The sequence below is a fragment of the Diadema setosum genome, chromosome 3, assembly GCF_964275005.1.
Source record: "Diadema setosum chromosome 3, eeDiaSeto1, whole genome shotgun sequence".
NCBI classification, from domain to species: Eukaryota; Metazoa; Echinodermata; class Echinoidea; order Diadematoida; family Diadematidae; genus Diadema; species Diadema setosum.
In genome coordinates this window covers 3,752,627-3,772,137 of record NC_092687.1, presented here as the reverse complement: position 1 = coordinate 3,772,137, position 19,511 = coordinate 3,752,627, and the positions used below count along the sequence as shown (strand labels likewise).

Sequence of the window (19,511 nt, the reverse complement as noted above, 5' to 3'; positions counted from 1 at the left end):
CAAAAAGGGTTGTAGAAAAACTGCTAACAAAACACTTTCCTATTCATGTTAAGATACTAAACTGAAGAGTAATGTAGAAGAAAGATAGCTCTCTCAGAAAATATGAGAAACTCAAGATTGACTTGGTTGAATCATTTAACTTTTTTTTTGAGTCCCCGCTTAAAATCAAGGGGTGCGACTTTTTGTTTGTTTTGTGGTGCACGGTCACAAATGCTTTTTGCCATGATAAAGTGTTGTTCAACATTGACAAAAGATGTGCTTTTGCACAATTACAGTCATATTACTGAATGTGCTCCATCTCAAGTCAAATGTTTATAAAATGAGAGAGTTAGCTAAATCCATAAAACTTTTGCATGATTTTCATAATAAAATGCTGCTACCATGGTAACACATAATTCAACATTCAATGGAATTGAACATTGAATTGCTTTGAAATTGTGAGAGCAGTACTGCTCGATTGCAACTGATTGACAAATTGCCCTACATCGACGTAAATAAGCACTGATTTGATCAGTGCTTTAGTAGTAGCCATGATAAAGAATCATGGGCGTACATACTCGAGCAGGATTTGAACCTACGAACCCCTGATCACCGGACAGGCGTCATCTCCACTAGTTCGCCCGACAGCAAGTGTTGGTTCTAATCATTATAGCGAGCAGCGGGTACTGCGTAATTATTCAAATTCATGAAATTCTTCCGTCGAGATGTTTTCACTAGGCGATTTCACATCAGCCCGATAAAAATCCAAGCTCGAGATATTTTGCGCGATTGCAAATTAGAGCGCTATTTCATTTCTTATTCACATCAGCCCGAAGAGAATTAGTCCGATTTTTTTCGAGCTAATTCGACAGCTGAGCATGTGCAAACAGCATCAGTAATGTGTGTACCCTCTCAAAAATTCCTCATGATTTGTGTGCAGTTTGCCTCGATCGATCGGATCACACACGCTAGGCATGATGGGATGCATCGCCCTAATTTCTCGAGTCGTTTTCACATTATCAAATAGCGCGCTACTATCCCGCTATTTCAGAAATTTCCCGAGTTGGACTCGAGAAATTTTCTCGATCAGAGCGATACAATTAGCGCGCTAATTTGTGTTCACATTATCAAAAAGCGCGCTATTTCGTGTTCGGGCTAATTTCCCAAGTCAGAAAATAGCGCGCTATTTGGAAACATCGGGCTGAAGTGAAAACGCCTATTGCAACTGATTGACAAATTTCCCTACATCGACGTAAATAAGCACTGAATTGATCAGTGTTTTAGTAGTAGCTATGATATGATAAAAGATTATGGGCGTACATACTCGACCAGGATTTGAACCTACAACCTCCTGATCAATCCAAAAACACTGATCAATTCAGTGCTTATTTACGTCGATGTAGGGCAATTTGTCAATCAGTTGCAATGAAAATATCTCGACGGAAGAATTTCATGAATTTGAGTATTATTCGATACTGATGAAAAAAGGTGTCCTGCTCAGCCTATTATAATGGTCACACATGCCAAATTCTAGGTCAATCACTCAAACAAAAGGAGAAAAAAAATAAACAGGGAGTAAAACTGTTCGATCTACAAGTTATGCAACAGAGTGCAAGACCGACCTTCCGACAATTCGACCTCAGAGTGATTCCATGATACCCCCCCCCTCCCATACACACTTTGTGTGTGTGGGGGGGGGGGGAGGGGGGAGGAATGATAAGAATTTTTGTTATCTATCAAATGCCTTGATGTGACTCATTTGTCCATGGTATTCATTTTGTGCTCCTCAGACGCAAAACAATTAAAGGTCCCAATTATATCGGCAGAGTTCTGATATCTCTGCTATAAGCCAGTTCGTAGTTAGCTCATGTGCACGTTTGTACAAATGACCTTTCAATTTTCTTAGTTGGTTAGGCACTTCACTCATATTCAAAGCAACATAATGCGTACCGGTAAGATTGCCCGGCGTAACAATTTATGGAATTCGTGTTAAGGGCAATTCCACGATAAAGTGGACATGACCATCACATTTTCAAAATAGTCAAATCTCATTCATTTTGGTATCAAATGAAAACTTAAGGACTGAATTTTTCATGTTTGACCATCTTGTTAAGAAATTACATCATTAACTTTGCTAAATATGCGCATAAAATCAGCATAATTGAATTTAACATATATCTAAAATAAGTTAAATGAATGTAGCATGGGAAAATGAAAAAGGAGGTAAAAACTTTGCCTTTGTTTTCAGAGTTTAAAGGTTGAACTCATTACCAAATCATCAAAGTGAAAGATCTTCTATGTGTTAAGCTTCAGCGAACATCGCAAATACGATCATCAATAATGTCACGGTGTTACAGTAAAAACTGATGTTTTCAGTATTGTTTGAAAATTGCAGACACAAAAGGGTTTATTTTGATAGCCCAAATCATGACCACATGTAGCTACCATATACAAGTACTAAAATGATAGTATCCCATTTTGTTAATTGATTAAAGCTGATTAAAATGTGTAACGGTGTTACAGTAACTGTGACTTGCATTGCAATAACACAGGACACATACCGGATTGCACATGTATGATAATTAACTGTTGAAGTGACCATCTGATTTCTCTGTCACATTTACTCAAAAGATGGAGGTTTTTTAAGAATTGTTCATAACAGATGGGTCAGGCTATATCCACAAAGACCGTCACTTGTACTTGTTGCCAGCACAATGCAGTTTTAACCCTTTCTGTGCCAAAAATCAAGAACTGTACGTGTTTACAATGCAATGGGGTTTATCATGACTTTTTTTCTCTCTCAAGTTTCCCGCATAGTTTGATATATAATTCACCCTGGTCGGACATGTAGAACTGATTTTAGAGGTGAATAATCGCTCGACCGTCACAAGAAAAGGAAGATCTTGTACACGTTTCTATGTAATTCATATATCCAATGTCATGTAAACTCCAGATCTGTTATAATTGTAACACTGACTTATAATTTTGATTATTATTCTGTTAATAGTTTATTTCATACACTTCATAGATATTTTTTATGAAACAAACAAAACCAAAAGACAATAAAATACATAAAAATAAAAACAATGAAATAATGAAATATTAATTTGCATATTTGCTTAATTTATGCAAATTAGTGATATTTCTATCACCATAAAACATGGAAATGAATGAATTACATCATTAGAAAGTATTTTACAGAAATCCTGAAGAAATCCTGTCATTACTCATGATTTCAGATGATAATCCCATTTTCCCCAAAAATTCGTCAAAAATTTGCATATTCAAACTTTGAATAAATAAAAAATAAATGTCAGATTTTTTTTTTTTTTACATTCCTATTCTACATGACTTGTTTTACGACTGTGCCAATTTTCAAGTCAATCAGTCAATTAGTTGCCGAGATCTGGGGGGGGGGGGCAAAATGCCCCCCCCCCCCCCCATGGACTCGAGTGATCAATACAACCCAATTGGATTAGGGTTAAGCGACAGCCGCTAGAACCACCTAGATTAGAACCAGGTTCCTGAAAAAGTGTTAGGTCTTTCTAAGGGTGCGTTTATAAGATTTTTCTTCTGGTGTTTTGAAACACTGCTTCTGGCCAAACAGTGATTCTAGCTCGAAAAAAAATTCTTATAAACGCTCGCCGTGATTTGAAACAGTGTTTTGAAACACTGTTTGTAAACGCACTATTTTGTGCGTTTACAAAGAGTGTTTCTGTAGAATCAGTGTTTCAAAAATCTTATAAATGCAACCGCGATCGCAAACACTGTTTATAATGACGTCACAATGCCTTGCGCGCACCCTGTTTGATCTTTTGCCGATGAAAAACTGCGCAGAGTGAGTTGCGCAATGGCACAGTCTGAGCGAGAGCCCCAACACGCTCGGAGAAAAAATCTTATTAACGCTCTCCTGACGAAAGTGTGATTTGAATCAGTGTTTCAAAACAGTGTTTCAAAACAGTGATTCTAGGCCCGCAAAATCTTATAAACGCACCCTAAGTCAACAAACGTATGCAGAAACATGTTCGCCTTCACACACACGGATTCATATATGTGTGTATATATATATATTATATATAATGTAATAAAATAATAAGAAACAAAAGCAAACAAAATGGTTCACGCGTATAATTTAGTTGGCTCCTAAGATAATTATAAAATGTTGAATACATGTATTTTTATCTTTTGTTTTATATTGAACATGTAGGTCTATGTTTATATTATATTGTAGATACATGTAGATATAGATATACAGTAGATAGATAATATCGACCAGGGACATTCGCATAAGACATTCCCCATCGTTTCCTCATCATTTCTAGCGAAATAAATGAAAATCCATAATAGATACATTGAAAGATAAACAAGAATTTAGTATTGATTACAAATTACAGACCAAGAATAAATTGATAGGCTATGCAGAAAATACACCCTACAGTTATGTAACTGCCGCAAACCTGCACAATTTTTCCCCTGGCACCCCCCCCCCCCCCCCCCATGTGGAAAAATATTAAGGGTGTATGTGCAGATCGACCCTTTAATTCTACCAGAATTCCACCAGACCCAGGCCTTCCATCCATCATTATTAAAATTTGGCCAAAGGGTGTATGTACAGATGGACTCTTCTGCCAGATTAAATTGACACATTTTTTCCTCATTTAATCTGGCTAAAGAGTGTATGTGCAGATATACCCTTCTGCCTGGCTAAATTAACATTATTTCCTCCATCATTTAATCTGGCAAAACGGTGTATGTGCAGATACATCCTTTTGCCAGATTAACACCAACTTTCACTAGGGTGTATGTGAACATACACCATTTTGCCAGATGAATATCACTGCCTTTGCTTCTGAGATTAATATGGCAAAAGGGTGTATCTGCCTTAAATCAGTTCTGGAAAAAAAAGGCAATGGATTAAAATAATGAAAAATGACTAAGAATATTCTTTGAAACATAATCTAAGTGACAGAGCAGAGTCCATCAGCTAAAACTAATTCTCAACCTTTCTACAAGTAAATTAAATGCTCAAACTTCAAAGTCGATTATCTCGGAATGTTTTTCGAGGGCGTGTGTGCAGATAGACCCTTTTGCCAGATTAGGGCCGAGAAGCGAGAATACATTTTTTTTTTCTCGTGAAGACACAAAACTTCCCATCCATTATCGTGCTCGGCATTGCGAATCATATCACCCAGCGGATTAGCTGTAGCCACGCGTTTTGGGACGTTGCTCGACGATGGAACAGAGACTAAATTTCGGTGGTACAGTAATGGTAATTTGTCGGGACGATATGCGACGTTTTAGATCACACGGATAACAGGCTTTATGCTGTGACAAGTAAAGCTGAACAAAACATAAACTTGAACACGAACGGCATTGAAACGAAGCCATAATAGTCAGGACGTTTCCCGGCGGTTGAACAACGATTCGTCAGGAAACGATATGCGACGTTTCTCACAAAAGAAACGCGAGGCACAATAGAAGCCGAACTTTGAAAATCGCGAGTAAGTCGGGACGAAGAGCGACGATTAGTGAAAGGGAATCCTTTCTCTATCGTCACTTATCGTCGGGACGAATAAACAAAGGTGTGAAAAGAAAGTTCGTGTATTCATATGCACGGTTGCTTATTCATATTACGCTTGACGCCTGTTCATATGCAAATCATCAAACATGCACAATGCGACATCGTCGCGAGGAAGATATCTCTCAGTGGGGTTTCTCTGTGGTGCCTAAGTGGGTTCACCTGGCTTTGTGACCAAAGGTATTAAAATCAAATCTTTAAATAAACAAATTGGACTTTTAAAGAGTAGTTGTAAACCCTAAAAGTTCACTCAGAAATATTTAACACGCTTTCAATGATGACAGAGTGAATTATGTCTCAAAACATAAAGTATATTTTACTGAAAGAGCAGTGTTCCTGACTGTAACGTGTACAAACGTACATGTCACGGCGTTATAGTGCAAAGTTTTTCTTTATTTTGTTATTTTTGTTAATCTATTATGATTTCAATAATTTTCTGTTTTATCTGGAAGTGTTATACTGTGATGCCAAACATTCATCATGAATCATCATTTCATTCTACCTAATGGAGAAACACTATGAGCTGAAAGTAAGACAACAGGATTCTCCATAGGTTTTCTACACACATTTCAGAGGTCACGGTGTTACAGTCACGGTGTTACGGTGCACTTATTTAAAATGTATGTCATAGTTTTCCTGTCAATTGATTCTTTAATCAAATTTTACTTCAATATTATCATTGAGTCTCTAGTACATCCAATGAGCAGATCCACTTATCAAAATGTTCATTAACTTCACAGAGTTTTGTCTGTAAACAAAGTGCACAAAAACCCATGTCCATTTTGCGTCACGGTGTTACAGTGGTAATTAATCGTGCATAACTCATTTACCACAACCGTTTTTCTTCCTTTCTTTTGTTTTCAAAAATGCTTATGACGATATACATAGATAAACAGTAAAAGATTGTTCTCAAGTGTTACATTTTGATTATTATTTACATTAAGTGAAATTATACTCATAAGTGTCACGGTGTTATCGCGGAATTGCCCTTAAACAAAAAAAAAATGATCTTGCACAGCGAGACCAGGTGACTAGAATGGTCCGTCAAACAACCCTCGGGGATGCGTCCATTTCTTTGTTTTGTATTGAATGCATTAAAACATGTTTATATACGTAATGCCAAATACCAGATTTGCAGTCAGGTGGATTTAATGGCAAGTACACTTGTATCAAGTACAAGGATTGCATAAATAATAATTATATGACAGATGCTTTGTCCGTGAATTTAAAAACCATCATGCGCTTTAGTACCAATAACCTTTTTTCTGCTCATGCGCAAAATGTAACTACGAACTGGCTTATTCTGACTAGTCTGCTTACAGTGTAAAGAAATTAGGTATTACAGAATATGATTCCTGCATCTCTTCTCTTTAGTGGCGAGTTCTTTATTGAAACTGAAACAGATCTGCAGGGAAGGAAAGCCGAAAGAAATGTACTTTGGCTGCAGAAGGTAGGATATTGGTGAATTTACCCTATTACCGCATTAAAAATGTAATATTGTATATCTAATGAACAAATGCTTAACGTTCAAGTCCAATACAGAAAATGACATGAAAGTTGATACAGTCACACTCTAAAGACGGGTAGAGTGTCATATATCTGAATAGAGAGCTGATTTTTTTTTATTTGACTATCTTCTACAATTTGTCCCATGGATGTGCTGTTCTTGAATTCCACGAACCATGAAGATTTACGCTAAACGCAATATGGGTGCGTTTATCAACTCCTTTTCTCGGCAGAAACAGGTTATCCAAACAGCTTTCAGGGAATTTTTACGAGTTGATAAACGCAAAGCTGTTTTGATAGCCCTTTAGGAAAGCCTTTTACGAAAGGGTGAGTTTATCAACTCTCCTTTCTCGGCAGAAACAGGTTATCCAAACAGCTTTCAAGGAATTTTCACGAGTTGATAAACGCAAAGCTGTTTTGATAGCCCTTTAGGAAAGCCTTTTCGATAGCCCGGAATTTGTGACGATCCAAACAGGTTTCCTAAACAGGTTATCAGAAACCTGTTTGTAAAAGCCTTTCGAAGTTGATAAACGCAAAGCTGTTTTGAAAGCCCTTTAGATCGCCCTATCACTGCGGTTACGCAATATGAGAAATAGAGTAACAACAGTCTCATTCCCTTCGATCCCATGTCTCATGCCGCCACTCAGAAATATTTGAAGTATGTGCTAAACAGGAGCTGCCTCACAGATAGGAAGACAATTGATTCATGTTGCATTGTATCATGACTCCTCACTCTCAAATGAAGATATGTCTTTATGATGGTAATTGCTTTTCGCCGTCCCTTCTTAGAAAACAAGCGGCACATTAATAGTACAGGCAGTCAGGGCTTTGGAAAGAGCTCTCGAAAGGGCTATGGAAAGGGCTATGGAAAGGGCTATGGAAAGTTGATAAACGCAGCCGACGAAAACAAGCGGCACATTAATGGTACAGGGAGTGGACAGGGCTTTCGAAAGGGCTATGGAAAGGGCTTTCGAAAGGGCTATGGAAAGGGCTATCGAAAGGGCTATCGAAAGGGCTTTCGAAAGTCGTTTAAACTGGGGAAAGTTGATAAACGCAGCCTATGATACATTTTTATAGGTATTACATAATTTTGTTTTACGTGCTGGAAAGTGTGTAGTTCATTACTGCTGCTGCAATCGGTTTTATCTATGACTACTGTTAATCGAAAATGGTTAATCACACACTCATACACACAAAATTCTGACATTTTGTGCCATCAATATTTTACATTTTATGGTCATGTATGTTAAGAAAAAAATAGAGAAAGTAACAGGTGGTGAAATGCAGCATTCAAATCACACACATTGCAATCTTTCTTTCATATCTGCAATGAATTGCACATGTAAATATCCTTTTTTATCTTTTGAATTCCTATCATCAATACATTACACTGACAATATTGTTTTGTAGCGACAGTTTTTTTTTTTTTAATTTTCATTTATATTCCTCACTCAACGGGCCATAATACATCATACTAAGTGTTACAAAAAACATTTCCCACTTTTGAGTTAGGTCAAGAAATATATATCAGATAACACTAACCTTGATATGAGCAGGGAGGTGTTAGAAAAGGAGAGTAACTCTCCGTAATTCATGCAAACATATGTTTTGGTTCAAAACGTTACAATGGGATGTCTAGCATTCCACTATACGCTTTGAAGTCATGCTCCGCACCGCTCTAGTTGCAAGGCGAAGTTCGGAGACGAAGAACGCATTTCACTTTTCGTTGAATTGCAAGCTTTATTTCCCCGTAAAATTTGAAATGAAATGCTAAAATTGATTAAGAGTAGTTTAGGAAAGAATTCAATATTATAAACATGTATTTCTACTTTCTTCGTAATGCGCAAATTGAAATGAAATGAAAATTAGGCCATCTTAAAAAAAAATGATATTTTTCTATAATCCGCATATTTTCGCATATTAGTTTTGTATACTTTAATCTGGGATATTTTGATCTTTCAAATAAAGTACTCCGCTGGAGCGTGCACCAGCGTGCTTTTAAACTATTTGCTGTTAAAATTGTCAGTTTTCACAGCATTTTGATTCGCTGCTCCAATTCAAGGTACACAAATTCATTGTTGCCATCACATTGAAAGAGAGAGAGAGAGCGAAATGCAGTAGGGGCAAGTATTTCTAGATGTGAGAGCGTCAGTCCCGATTATTGATGCTCTCTTTTGTCAAAGCACCTGATTTCCACCTGTAGTTATGCGCATAACTTCTCGGCGGTGCCGCGCATGACTTCAAAGGAGAGCAGGAGTTGTCTCTCCTCTTCTAACACCTCCCTGGTCAAACCTTCATCTGTTGTTTGTTGGATAATTGACATAATTTCACTTCAAGGCAAGCTCGCGGATTGACGGAATCTACACTGTTTCCGTATGTCATGTTTCTGAGATATTGTGTGTAACAAGTTGAACCATGTCACTGACACTTGAGGTGAATCCTCGGCTATCTTGTTATAGGTTCACTAAGGAGATCCTCATTTTGTCAATTAGCGCATAAATTTGCATTATATTTCCTTTGGGGATTATTGGGGAGAAAGGTGAAACTGCCCACTTATGATTACGATAGTAACAGACCAGAAACTGCATCATCCAGACAAACATACCTATAAAATTTGAGCTCTATAATTTTGTGATTTGTAAATAGGATTATCATCGCAGCTTCTTATTTGCGTATGTGAATAATATTAATGATCCACGATTACAAATCTCCTGAAGGTTTTTATTTTAATATTTTAAAGCAATCAAAGTGAAACAACGGAAGTCTATTTATTTTTTCTTTAACAAGGCGAATTAATCAGCAAAGTGAAAATAACAAAGGCTTACGACAGTGTGCACAATCAGCTGCTGGATTTTAGTTTCACTTTTAAAATTAATTACGATAAGATGCCACATAACCAATAAGCCATTTTGTAATCAGCTCATGTGCACGTTCGTACAAATGACATTTCTACTTTCTTACTGGGTTAGGCACTTTACTCATATTTAAAGCAACATAATGCGTACCGGGAAGTTTGCCCTGCGTAACAATTTATGGAATTTGTGTTCAACGAAAAATGATCATGCATAGCGAGACCAGGGGGTGTTTCATCAACGTTTGTCGGCGCTGACAACTTAAATCACCATCGTAACAGTCAGTGACCAGAGCATCTCAGCCATTCAAAACCAAGGATTTTGCTGAAATTGGTCAGCGCCGACAGTGACACACCCCTGGTGACCAGAATGGTCCGTCAAACAACCCTCGAGGGAAGCATCCATCTCTTTGTTTTGTATTGAATGCATTAAGGCATGTTTATATTCGTAATGCCAATTACCAAGTTTTCAGTCTGTGGATGTGATGGCAAGTATCATGTTTCAGGATTGTATGAATAATCATTATATCACAGAACATGCTTATCTCCTTGAATTTAAAAACCATCATGCGTTTTGGTACCAATGACCTTTTTCTGCTCATGAGCAAAGTAAAACTACGAACTGACTTATTATTAACAAGGTTGAATGAAGCATTTCTTCTCCAACGGTCGAAAGGTAACTATGCTGAGGACTATTGTCTTGATGATATGATGCCTGTCTTCTGAGTCGCTCTTACCAGAAAGATCACCTGACATCTCATTTTCTAACGATATCCTGCAGATGTATACTTTTATCTTTTCTAGTCTTTTAATGGGTAAAACAGTGTGATGACTCACCGGATTGCAGATGTGCCCTAGCAGTCCGTGGTTCCTCGGCTCTCTTCAGAGCTTCTTTCAGGTCCGATCGAAGTGACGACTGACTCACTCTCTCACTCCACTTGCGAAGCATGCAGAAAGTACCATGGCTTGTTATTTCATCGTCACGGTAATTAGTTCGTATGAAATTCCTGATATCTCCCCTTGAGAACCCCAGTTCTCTCCCAAGATCCTCGATGACTTCATTGTCAGTGATATTATCAGCAACAGCTCTCAGATAAGAGTCGATATCACTTGACTGTTCCGCAGCCCTCCTGCAACAAATTGTGCAATGACATTTATGTTGTTTTTTTTAATCAATTGCCGCTCTCTGCACACTGTACAATGCATCCATTTTGTACGATCACAACTGCTGATCAACATTTTTAGCAAACATGGGGGGGGGATTGGGATTAGAACTTGTCAGCTAACTTTTCGGCAGCGACTCTTCCATCAGGTTATTCCTGGTTGCCGACGATTAACTTGGAACAATCAAGGCTCTGACATTCGGATAAATGGTCAGAGGTATAAAAGGATTATTGAACGAAAGCAATACTACTAATGCAAGTGGGTGAAGGTGCGCTATGACAGATTTTTTTTTGTCTCGTCCACCAGAGGTGAAGGCGAGACTAAGGGATCCAAATGGCGTCCGTCTGTCATCCATCCGTCGTCCGTCGTCCGTCCGTCCGTCGTCCGTCCGTCCGTCCGTCGTCCGTCCGTCCGTCGTCCGTCACAAATGTTAAAGTTTTCCTGCAAGACTCTCTTATGATGCATAACTTGGCAACTGTTGAAGCAATGGCAGCCACACTTGGATGATAGAAGCACTAGGGATATCTTTATGTTAAATGGTGTTGTCGGAGGTCATGTGATGATGTCAAAGGTCATTTTGAGGTCATATATTAAAAGTACGTGCAAGACTCTCTTTTTCGATGTTAAAGTTTACCTGCAAGACTCTCTTTTGACAAATAACTTCACATACGATGCTTGGATTACAACCAAACTTGGTTCATAGATGCACCGGGGATACCTTCATGATGGTGCTGTTGGAGGTTCAGGATAAGGTCAAAGGTCATTTGAGGTCGTACGTTAAAGTTTACTTGCAAGAGTCTCTTATCACACGTAACTCGACGCATGTTGCTACAATGGCAATCAAACTTGGGTGATGGATGCACTGGGGGTACCTTCATGTTATGGTGCCGTAGGAGGCCACATAAAAAGGTCAAAGGTCATTTGAGGTCATACGTGAAAGTTTACTTGCAAGACTGTCACAGACATGGGTCAACGTACTTTTGAGCCAAATGTTAAGTTTTTGTCGCGCGTTTTGATTATGGCTCATAACTTTTGATCCCTTTGTCCCTTTGTGACCAAACTTGGATGGTAGATGTCCCTTGGGGAGGTAAAGGTCACAAGGTCAAAGGTCATAGGCTGGTCAATGAACTTCTTGGAGTTAGAAAAATATTAATTTCTTGTACGCGAATGGGCGAGACACAATTTGGCACTTGCCTTTTTTCTTCTCATAAATCATTTCCCCCCTCTGCACAAAATAATGTGTGACCGTGCATCACAAAAGCAACACAAAATCGCGAACCCTATTTTTTTCCTTTGATTCTTTTTTTATCTCGGACAGAGCAATTTGAACAAGCTTGCAGTCAGTTGCGTGCTGCAATTGATTTGCAGTTGATTGCATCTTCCTCGCAACGGAATCGACTGCAAGTTGCAATTATTTGCAATTGATTACACTTTATTTCCGACAACCCCTTGGTGTCCCAGTTTCATTTCTAAGAGACCCTTTACACGTTCCTCGCTGTGAAGTCTGAAAACTTTTTAATGGGTAATGCTATATGTATTTAACGTTAGTATCAATCATGAATATAGGTGCGATATGTGGGAAATTTCAACTTAATCTGCTGATCCGTTTTTATTGTGGTTGCTCGAAATTTTTTTACCCCTCAATGTTATGTAAAAACAGTCCTTTTCCAGCATATTTGATTATAAAAAAAAAAAAAAATCAGTAGGGATTAATGTGATTAAGTACATACCGTTATACTTTTGCATTCAAGATAATGAAAGTTGGATTGGCTCTGCGCTCTTCAACGGATTTTGTTAGTTGACTGTCATGTGTGATCTTGCATCACAGAACCAACAAAGAGGTCGCAAGACATGTTATTCTTTTCTTTTAGTTAAGGAAAGATTTTTCAAGGCCACACTTTATATATGAAATCCACCCCTGAAATAATGAACTACAAAAAACACAGAAAAATATACCCTACAGAACGATACAAAATGACCGAAATAGGATAAGGAATAAGGAACATATGCCATTTTGACGGGTCCCTTTTTTTTTCGGAAAATATTTCTTAACGATTCCTTATGACCTTCAATCAGCAAGTTAATATTTCATGCTATCACAATTCCTTTTTCATTTCATAAACATAAATGATAAATATCTTATATTTCAGCTGTATACCTATACAACTTTTCTTCAAGCCACCCAAAATAGAAACAAAAAACAAATATTAACTTTAATATATCTTGGTACGAGAACATGCTTTTGCTTCTATTAGCTAAAAATAAGAAATTTTTCCGAATTTCATATTAAACAAATACCAAAAAAATTGGGAGGGTGCTACACCGTCAGCTCGCTCATTTGAATATTCATAAGGACTGGTCAAGAAATATTTCCCCAAAAATGGGAAATGGGGAAAAAAGTCGTACCTTCCTTATTTCCTATCCATGTGTGTGTGTGTGTGTGTGTGTGTGTGTGTTTGTTATTTCTGTATCATTCTGTAGGGATTTCTTTTCTTTAGAATTTTATTGATTTTTTGGTGATTTCTTTTTTAACCTTTAAAGTGATGCATAACTTAATTCAAAAGGACTTTAATAACCTATTTATATAAAAGAAATCACATACTCTGGAAAAGTGGTCCGAAAGTAAAGGGTCTATTCGAGCGCTTTATTTTTACCAAGCCGTGCTAGCTGTGCAATAAATTGGTCCCACCAAAAAAAAAGAAGAAAATTGTGAAACTCCGCAGCATAAACTAAAAAGGGAAGATCAAATAAGGCTGAAACTGATCATGCAATATCAACACATTCTCTTTAAGAGGAATACCAACTTCTAAAAGAGTAGCATTATCCTGTTATATGTTATTAGTTATTGAAAATGAAGAGTGTGTGAACGATTTTTAAGAAATGAAAAGGGAACTTAAAGGCACACCTCATCACACTTTTCGGCAAAAAAAAAGTGTACCACAAAAACTGCTTAATATAATTTCACATTCGTTTTATGATCGCAAACACCACCAAAAATAGTGATGAATGTTGCTCTTCAAAAAAAAAAAAAAAAATATATATATATATATATATATATATATATATATACATATATGAAAAAGTCAAGTTTGACTGAGCTGACCCTTTTTGGAGTTGTATCACGAAATCAAAGTGTGCTGATTTTTGTTGGTTTTGTGATGCATGGCCTATTATAATCATCTCACATCAAAGTGTTTCGTCAGTTTTATGACTGAAACATTGTCTTACCCCAAACGTCACGCAACGAGGCCCTATTCAAAACCGCTTTTATTGATTAAGTGAAGTGAAATAGTGAAGTTATAACTACCCAACTGAACGTGATGTTACTTTAGCTATTCCTCATTTGTTATTCTTTGAGGACACTTCACTAAACTTTTATCCACTCCCGAGGCATTAACATTGAGAGTTATCATCATATATTATGCATGTCACGATTTCCATAAGACGTTCCTATCTGAATGAAATATTCCGCTTTGGCAATTGCATGACTTACCTCTTCTCATCAGACTGGGGTTGAGGCTCGACATGCCTTGCAGCCTCGGCCGGCTGTTCTTCCCTCTCAGGTGTCAGCGCACGTTTTTCAGACATGATTGCTTGTTATGTGCTGACAAAGTGGGTCACCCAGATAATGATGCCCAGATTGCATGAAGACGAGACAGATGGAGGAGGTCCAGGGTTATGGGCAGTTCCACGTGGTGAGCCAAAATAGACCGGAAGTAGGGCGTGGCTAGGACCGGTTTATGGATGAACTGATCATCACACCTTACCGGACACTACTTCCCACACCGCACTGAGCTTTTAGTCTATGACCTGGAAAGACAAAAGACATAACTCTGTTTAATTTGCCATTGACAGGTTGAATTCATATTTGTGCGGGGTATCTGTCTCCACAGTGTCAAAGAGGAGATATTTTTATTAAACGATTAGGCATTTGTTTTGTATCTGCATTTTAGTACCTATAACATAGATTAAAAAAATAATAATAATGGTGATGAATAAGTCCTCTTCTGAGATTCGCTAACTGTCTTTATTCACGACGCTCTTTGTTTTTGTTTTTCTCTTGTGTGTCTGGTGTGTGTTTTTTCTGTGTGTATAGGTATGTGCATAGCAACAGATTTGTGCTTGAGTGATCATAACCTCTTTTTTTTCAACATCAGGTTTGATATCGTAACAAGAATAAGAAAAACCAAAGCAATGAAGCAAATAAAAATTTGATTTTTGAAGAAATTGATACAATAGCTATAAAAAAATGATAGATATGAGTAACGTTCTTCACTAATTGTTGATTGGTTCTACTGTTTCTCATTGGCTTTCACGCACACTTTCATATTGTTTAACAGTTTATCCATAGGGTATAAACGTGAAGGAAAAATATTCAAGATGATATGTGTGTAATAACGTGTATGTTGTTGCGCGTATGCGCGCAGTGTTGGTTGGATACGAACATGGCGGCTTATTTAAAGCAGACCATGACCATGACAACGTAACTCAGATATATACGCCCGAATTCACGAAGGTGGTACGGTTGTCTACGGTTTAAACCATGGACAAGATTGTACCACCTTCGTGAATTCAGACCATAATCATTATTGGTCGACTTCATTTAGGTGAACCACCTCGCAGAACAGGGTGGCTACTATAGTTATTGTCATCTCGATGAAAGAGGCATAGCTGTGATGATTTCGTCGATTTTTTTTTCATTGGTGGTTACCGGCGCATCTTCAGAAATTTGAGAGCCGTGCATGCATTGTTCATCTGACAACACCAGTTTTATAAGATTTGTAAGATTTGATTGACTCTCTTGACCCCCAGCCTCTCAGGGTATGAGAGTACAAACATATTTACAATTACAATTTACAATTATATGAATACAAAAATGTAAGTGATAATGTACATGTACATGTGAAAATAAGAGATATGAATAAACATGTTTACAAAACGAGGCTTAAAGGACGTTTAACTACTCTACCATTACGTGTACACACATTCACGTCTACTTATTTTTATTCTTATTTTTTTTTTTTTGCAAAACTACTGTCTTTCTTTGGTTTTGAGGAAAACTAAAGCATAATCATTCTGACAAATTCCGCTAGTTTTCAAATGGTAGGCATTAGCTGAATTGAATACTTTTGCCATATGTAATGCACCTGGTCTAATGGCCGTCAAACTACTAGGTAAAAACAATAGTCTCTCTTTGTGGAAAAAGGAACAAACAAAAATATAATGAAATTCGTCCCCTATATCAGCAAAAGAAAATATAGTACAATGCAATTCATCTGTCAGGCTTGCATCAAACTTGCCCTTATCAACAGGTAATCCATTGGATCGACACCTGAATTTACTAATCTTTCTTACACATGACCTGTAAATACTTCTGAAACATGAAACCAATTATCCTTAAACATTCTGTAATTTGTGATACAGATTCTATTTGACCATGTGGCTGCTCTCCACCGTTGACTAAACATATCTAAGAGTCTAACTTATGGAGTGTGTGAAATTCATGCATCACTAAATCCACCCCCTTGTGCTTACCACACATTCCCTAGCCATGCAAAATCAGAAATATTTGCGATGTAAACAATAACCATTGTGATTTTGACGGAGTGTATGTCTTCTTGTAAATGCAGAAGACATTTCAAAATTGTACATGGGTGTTTGGTTTCTTTTCCCTTTACAATCTCAACCGGAAACCAATCATTCGACTTTTAATGATATGGTTTAAAAAATACCCCACGTTTAATTTCACCACAACCCATACAATCAGGAGTACATTTGTTCACAAGCAAAACTTTTTCTTAAGAAGTTTCTATGGAAAACTTCAATTTGGTCTATGCACTCATAACCCCAGACTCCACAACCATAGAGTAAAATAGGTAAAACAAAATGATCAAGTAAATGGCACTGTAAGTCCACATGGAGCTGTAACTTCTTTAATAGCCTTTACCAAAGTCATTTTCTAGCTCGTGTGACTTGTTTTGAAAGTGCCTTTTTAAAACTACCATTATAACCAAATTTTACTCCAAGGTACACAAAGTCATCTACAACCTCAAGTGGATCACCAGCATAAACACATTCACGAATTCTTCAACTTTCCCACGGAAGAAAATAACAATTTTAGTCTTGCTGGCATTAACAGTCAAGCGCCATGTCTGACAATAAATATCCACAGCATCAAGAGCTTTTTGCAACACCTTCTGCTAAAATTATTGTATCGTCTTCATGAAGTATTGAACAAGAAATATTTAAAGCTTTCTTGACATCATAATCCAGATGGTCAGAAATCTCACTTTCCAATACTATTTCAGTCCACCACATGATTTTCTAATGTACTCTTGAAAATCATTTAGTTTATGGCAAATAAAAGTGAGGATAAGTTTTCGCCCTGTCGTTCACCAGTGTTACTATTCCCCCCCCCCCGACATCCCCCCTCCTGACCGCTACACTTGATTTAGAACTTTCATAAATGTTCTTAATGACAGTAAACAGTTTACCCGTAAGTACCATCTTCAGCATTAATTTTTATACCATAAAGATGATCTATCAATTAGATCAAATGCATCCTTGTAATCAATTCATGCACAGTATAAGCGTTTTTTTTTTTATTTTGCAGATAAACATAAATAAACATCTTCAAAACAAAAATATTACCAATTGTAGAATAATATGAACAAAAGCTAGCCTGTTCTTCACCCTACATATTAGCAGCTTCGAAAAACTCTGAGATTCGACGATTAAAAATGGAAATAATTTTTTTTTTCTCGACAACTCAGAAGAGTTAGTCTTTTATTATTATCACAATTTGTGTCTATACCCTTATTCTTAAAACAAAAGAATGATAATCCCTATGCACCATTCAGATGGAACAATACCACTGTCCAGTACCACATTAAAGAATTTTACCAACACATGAAGCAGCATCTCTACGGGACAATCCATGCTGAAGGAATTCATTTCTTGTTATCTTTTCCACAGGCTTTAGAATTTTTTAAGTTTTTTTTTTTTTTAATTAGTGCTCCTTTCCAAAGTGAAGGGGGCATCCAAGGAACCATCTGACTAAAAACAGAAAGAAAAAAAAAACTGAAGTAATATCTTCCAGGCCCGTGGACTGGCCATTTTTGATATTTAAACTAAGAGACTAAAATGATCAACAAAATTTCCTGATGAAACAGTTCCTATTTTCTTCACCTTGCGTTCATTATTACTGTTGAGTAATTGTCAATATTCTTGTGGATTGGATGCCCGCAACGAACAGAGTGATTCATTTGAATCTCTATGAAATGTCCTTCTTTTATGTCTTAAATGTGGCTTTCCTGTAGATTCATAATGATTCAATAGACAACTAGCTTCTGAATTGCCCAGAAATCTTAGCGTCCTCTTTAATCGATTTTTATCATTCAAATACTCCCACCAGGCAACTGAGTATATGAATATAAGAACGACCCAAGTCCATGGATGACCATTTCAAGTAAACTTAAAAAAACTTCATATTTTTTTTATTTGTCCAATAATATTCTATTTAACTGTGATGAGAAGGCAACATTGAATATACAATTTAGAACATATATTATTATGACAATTAACATTTACATTAATTGTGGAGAGGCCATTTTGTGTGATGGACTTGGGTCGTTCTTTGATTCATATGGACTTGGGTCGTTCTTTGATTCATATACATGATATTCTGCTATAGAGATGAGAGAAGGACGAGAGAGGGCGCTATAATATGAATGTAAGAACGACCCAAGTCTTTCATGTTTACAGTCATATAAGATTTAACTCATTTATTTCAGGCACTTCCGGGGGTAATTAGGATTTATCATTTATACAAAAGATGAGTCCATGCATAAGCTACAATTTCCCATGTCAAACTATATTTGGCCAAAAATTGGACTTGGGTCGTTCTTATATTCATATACTCAACTCTTTATTCTGCATCAAACCAGGTTTGATGTTTTTTCTTTATCAACAGTCTCATTTGTGTTTAGATTATTACGAGATTGTCTCACCTTACAAATGCCAACATCTTCTGCAATATGGACGGACATATCGCATAATTGTGAGTAACAAATATCAATAATATCTTGATTTGCATTCCCATCTAAAAAATTCCACATTTTCACACATTAGCTCAGCCGAGTCTTTGATTTTCTGTTTAAATATTGCATCGTCGTCACTCTTCCACTGGGATTATATATAATATATAAACGCTATATATATATATATGGGTGAAAACGTTGAACGATGTACAATTAGACAAATCAGGGGTCAAAATTAAAACATGTGACTAATTGATATAGATATATCTCAGTGAAATGTCATTATTGTCAGCTTTCTTGCAAACCCAATTATACTGGGATATCTCCAAGGGTGTTGTTTTTATTCAAGGTTAAATAGAACTGTGACATAATGGCGAACGTCTCTGACTAAAAT

The 19,511-nt window shown here is 37.0% G+C and overlaps 1 protein-coding gene across 1 annotated transcript in view; it reads right to left on the bottom strand.

Moving 5' to 3' along the window:
* The window catches only part of LOC140226673 (uncharacterized), a 125,391-nt gene extending 110,725 nt beyond the window's left edge, over window positions 1–14,666 (bottom strand). Inside the window, exons 1-2 of the mRNA XM_072307113.1 lie at window positions 14,573–14,666; window positions 10,752–11,060 (exon numbers count right to left, since the gene is read on the bottom strand). Coding sequence (XP_072163214.1) covers window positions 10,752–11,060; window positions 14,573–14,666 — 403 coding nt within the window. The remainder of the gene's footprint in view (window positions 1–10,751; window positions 11,061–14,572) is intronic.
* Window positions 14,667–19,511: the final 4,845 nt, after the last annotated feature.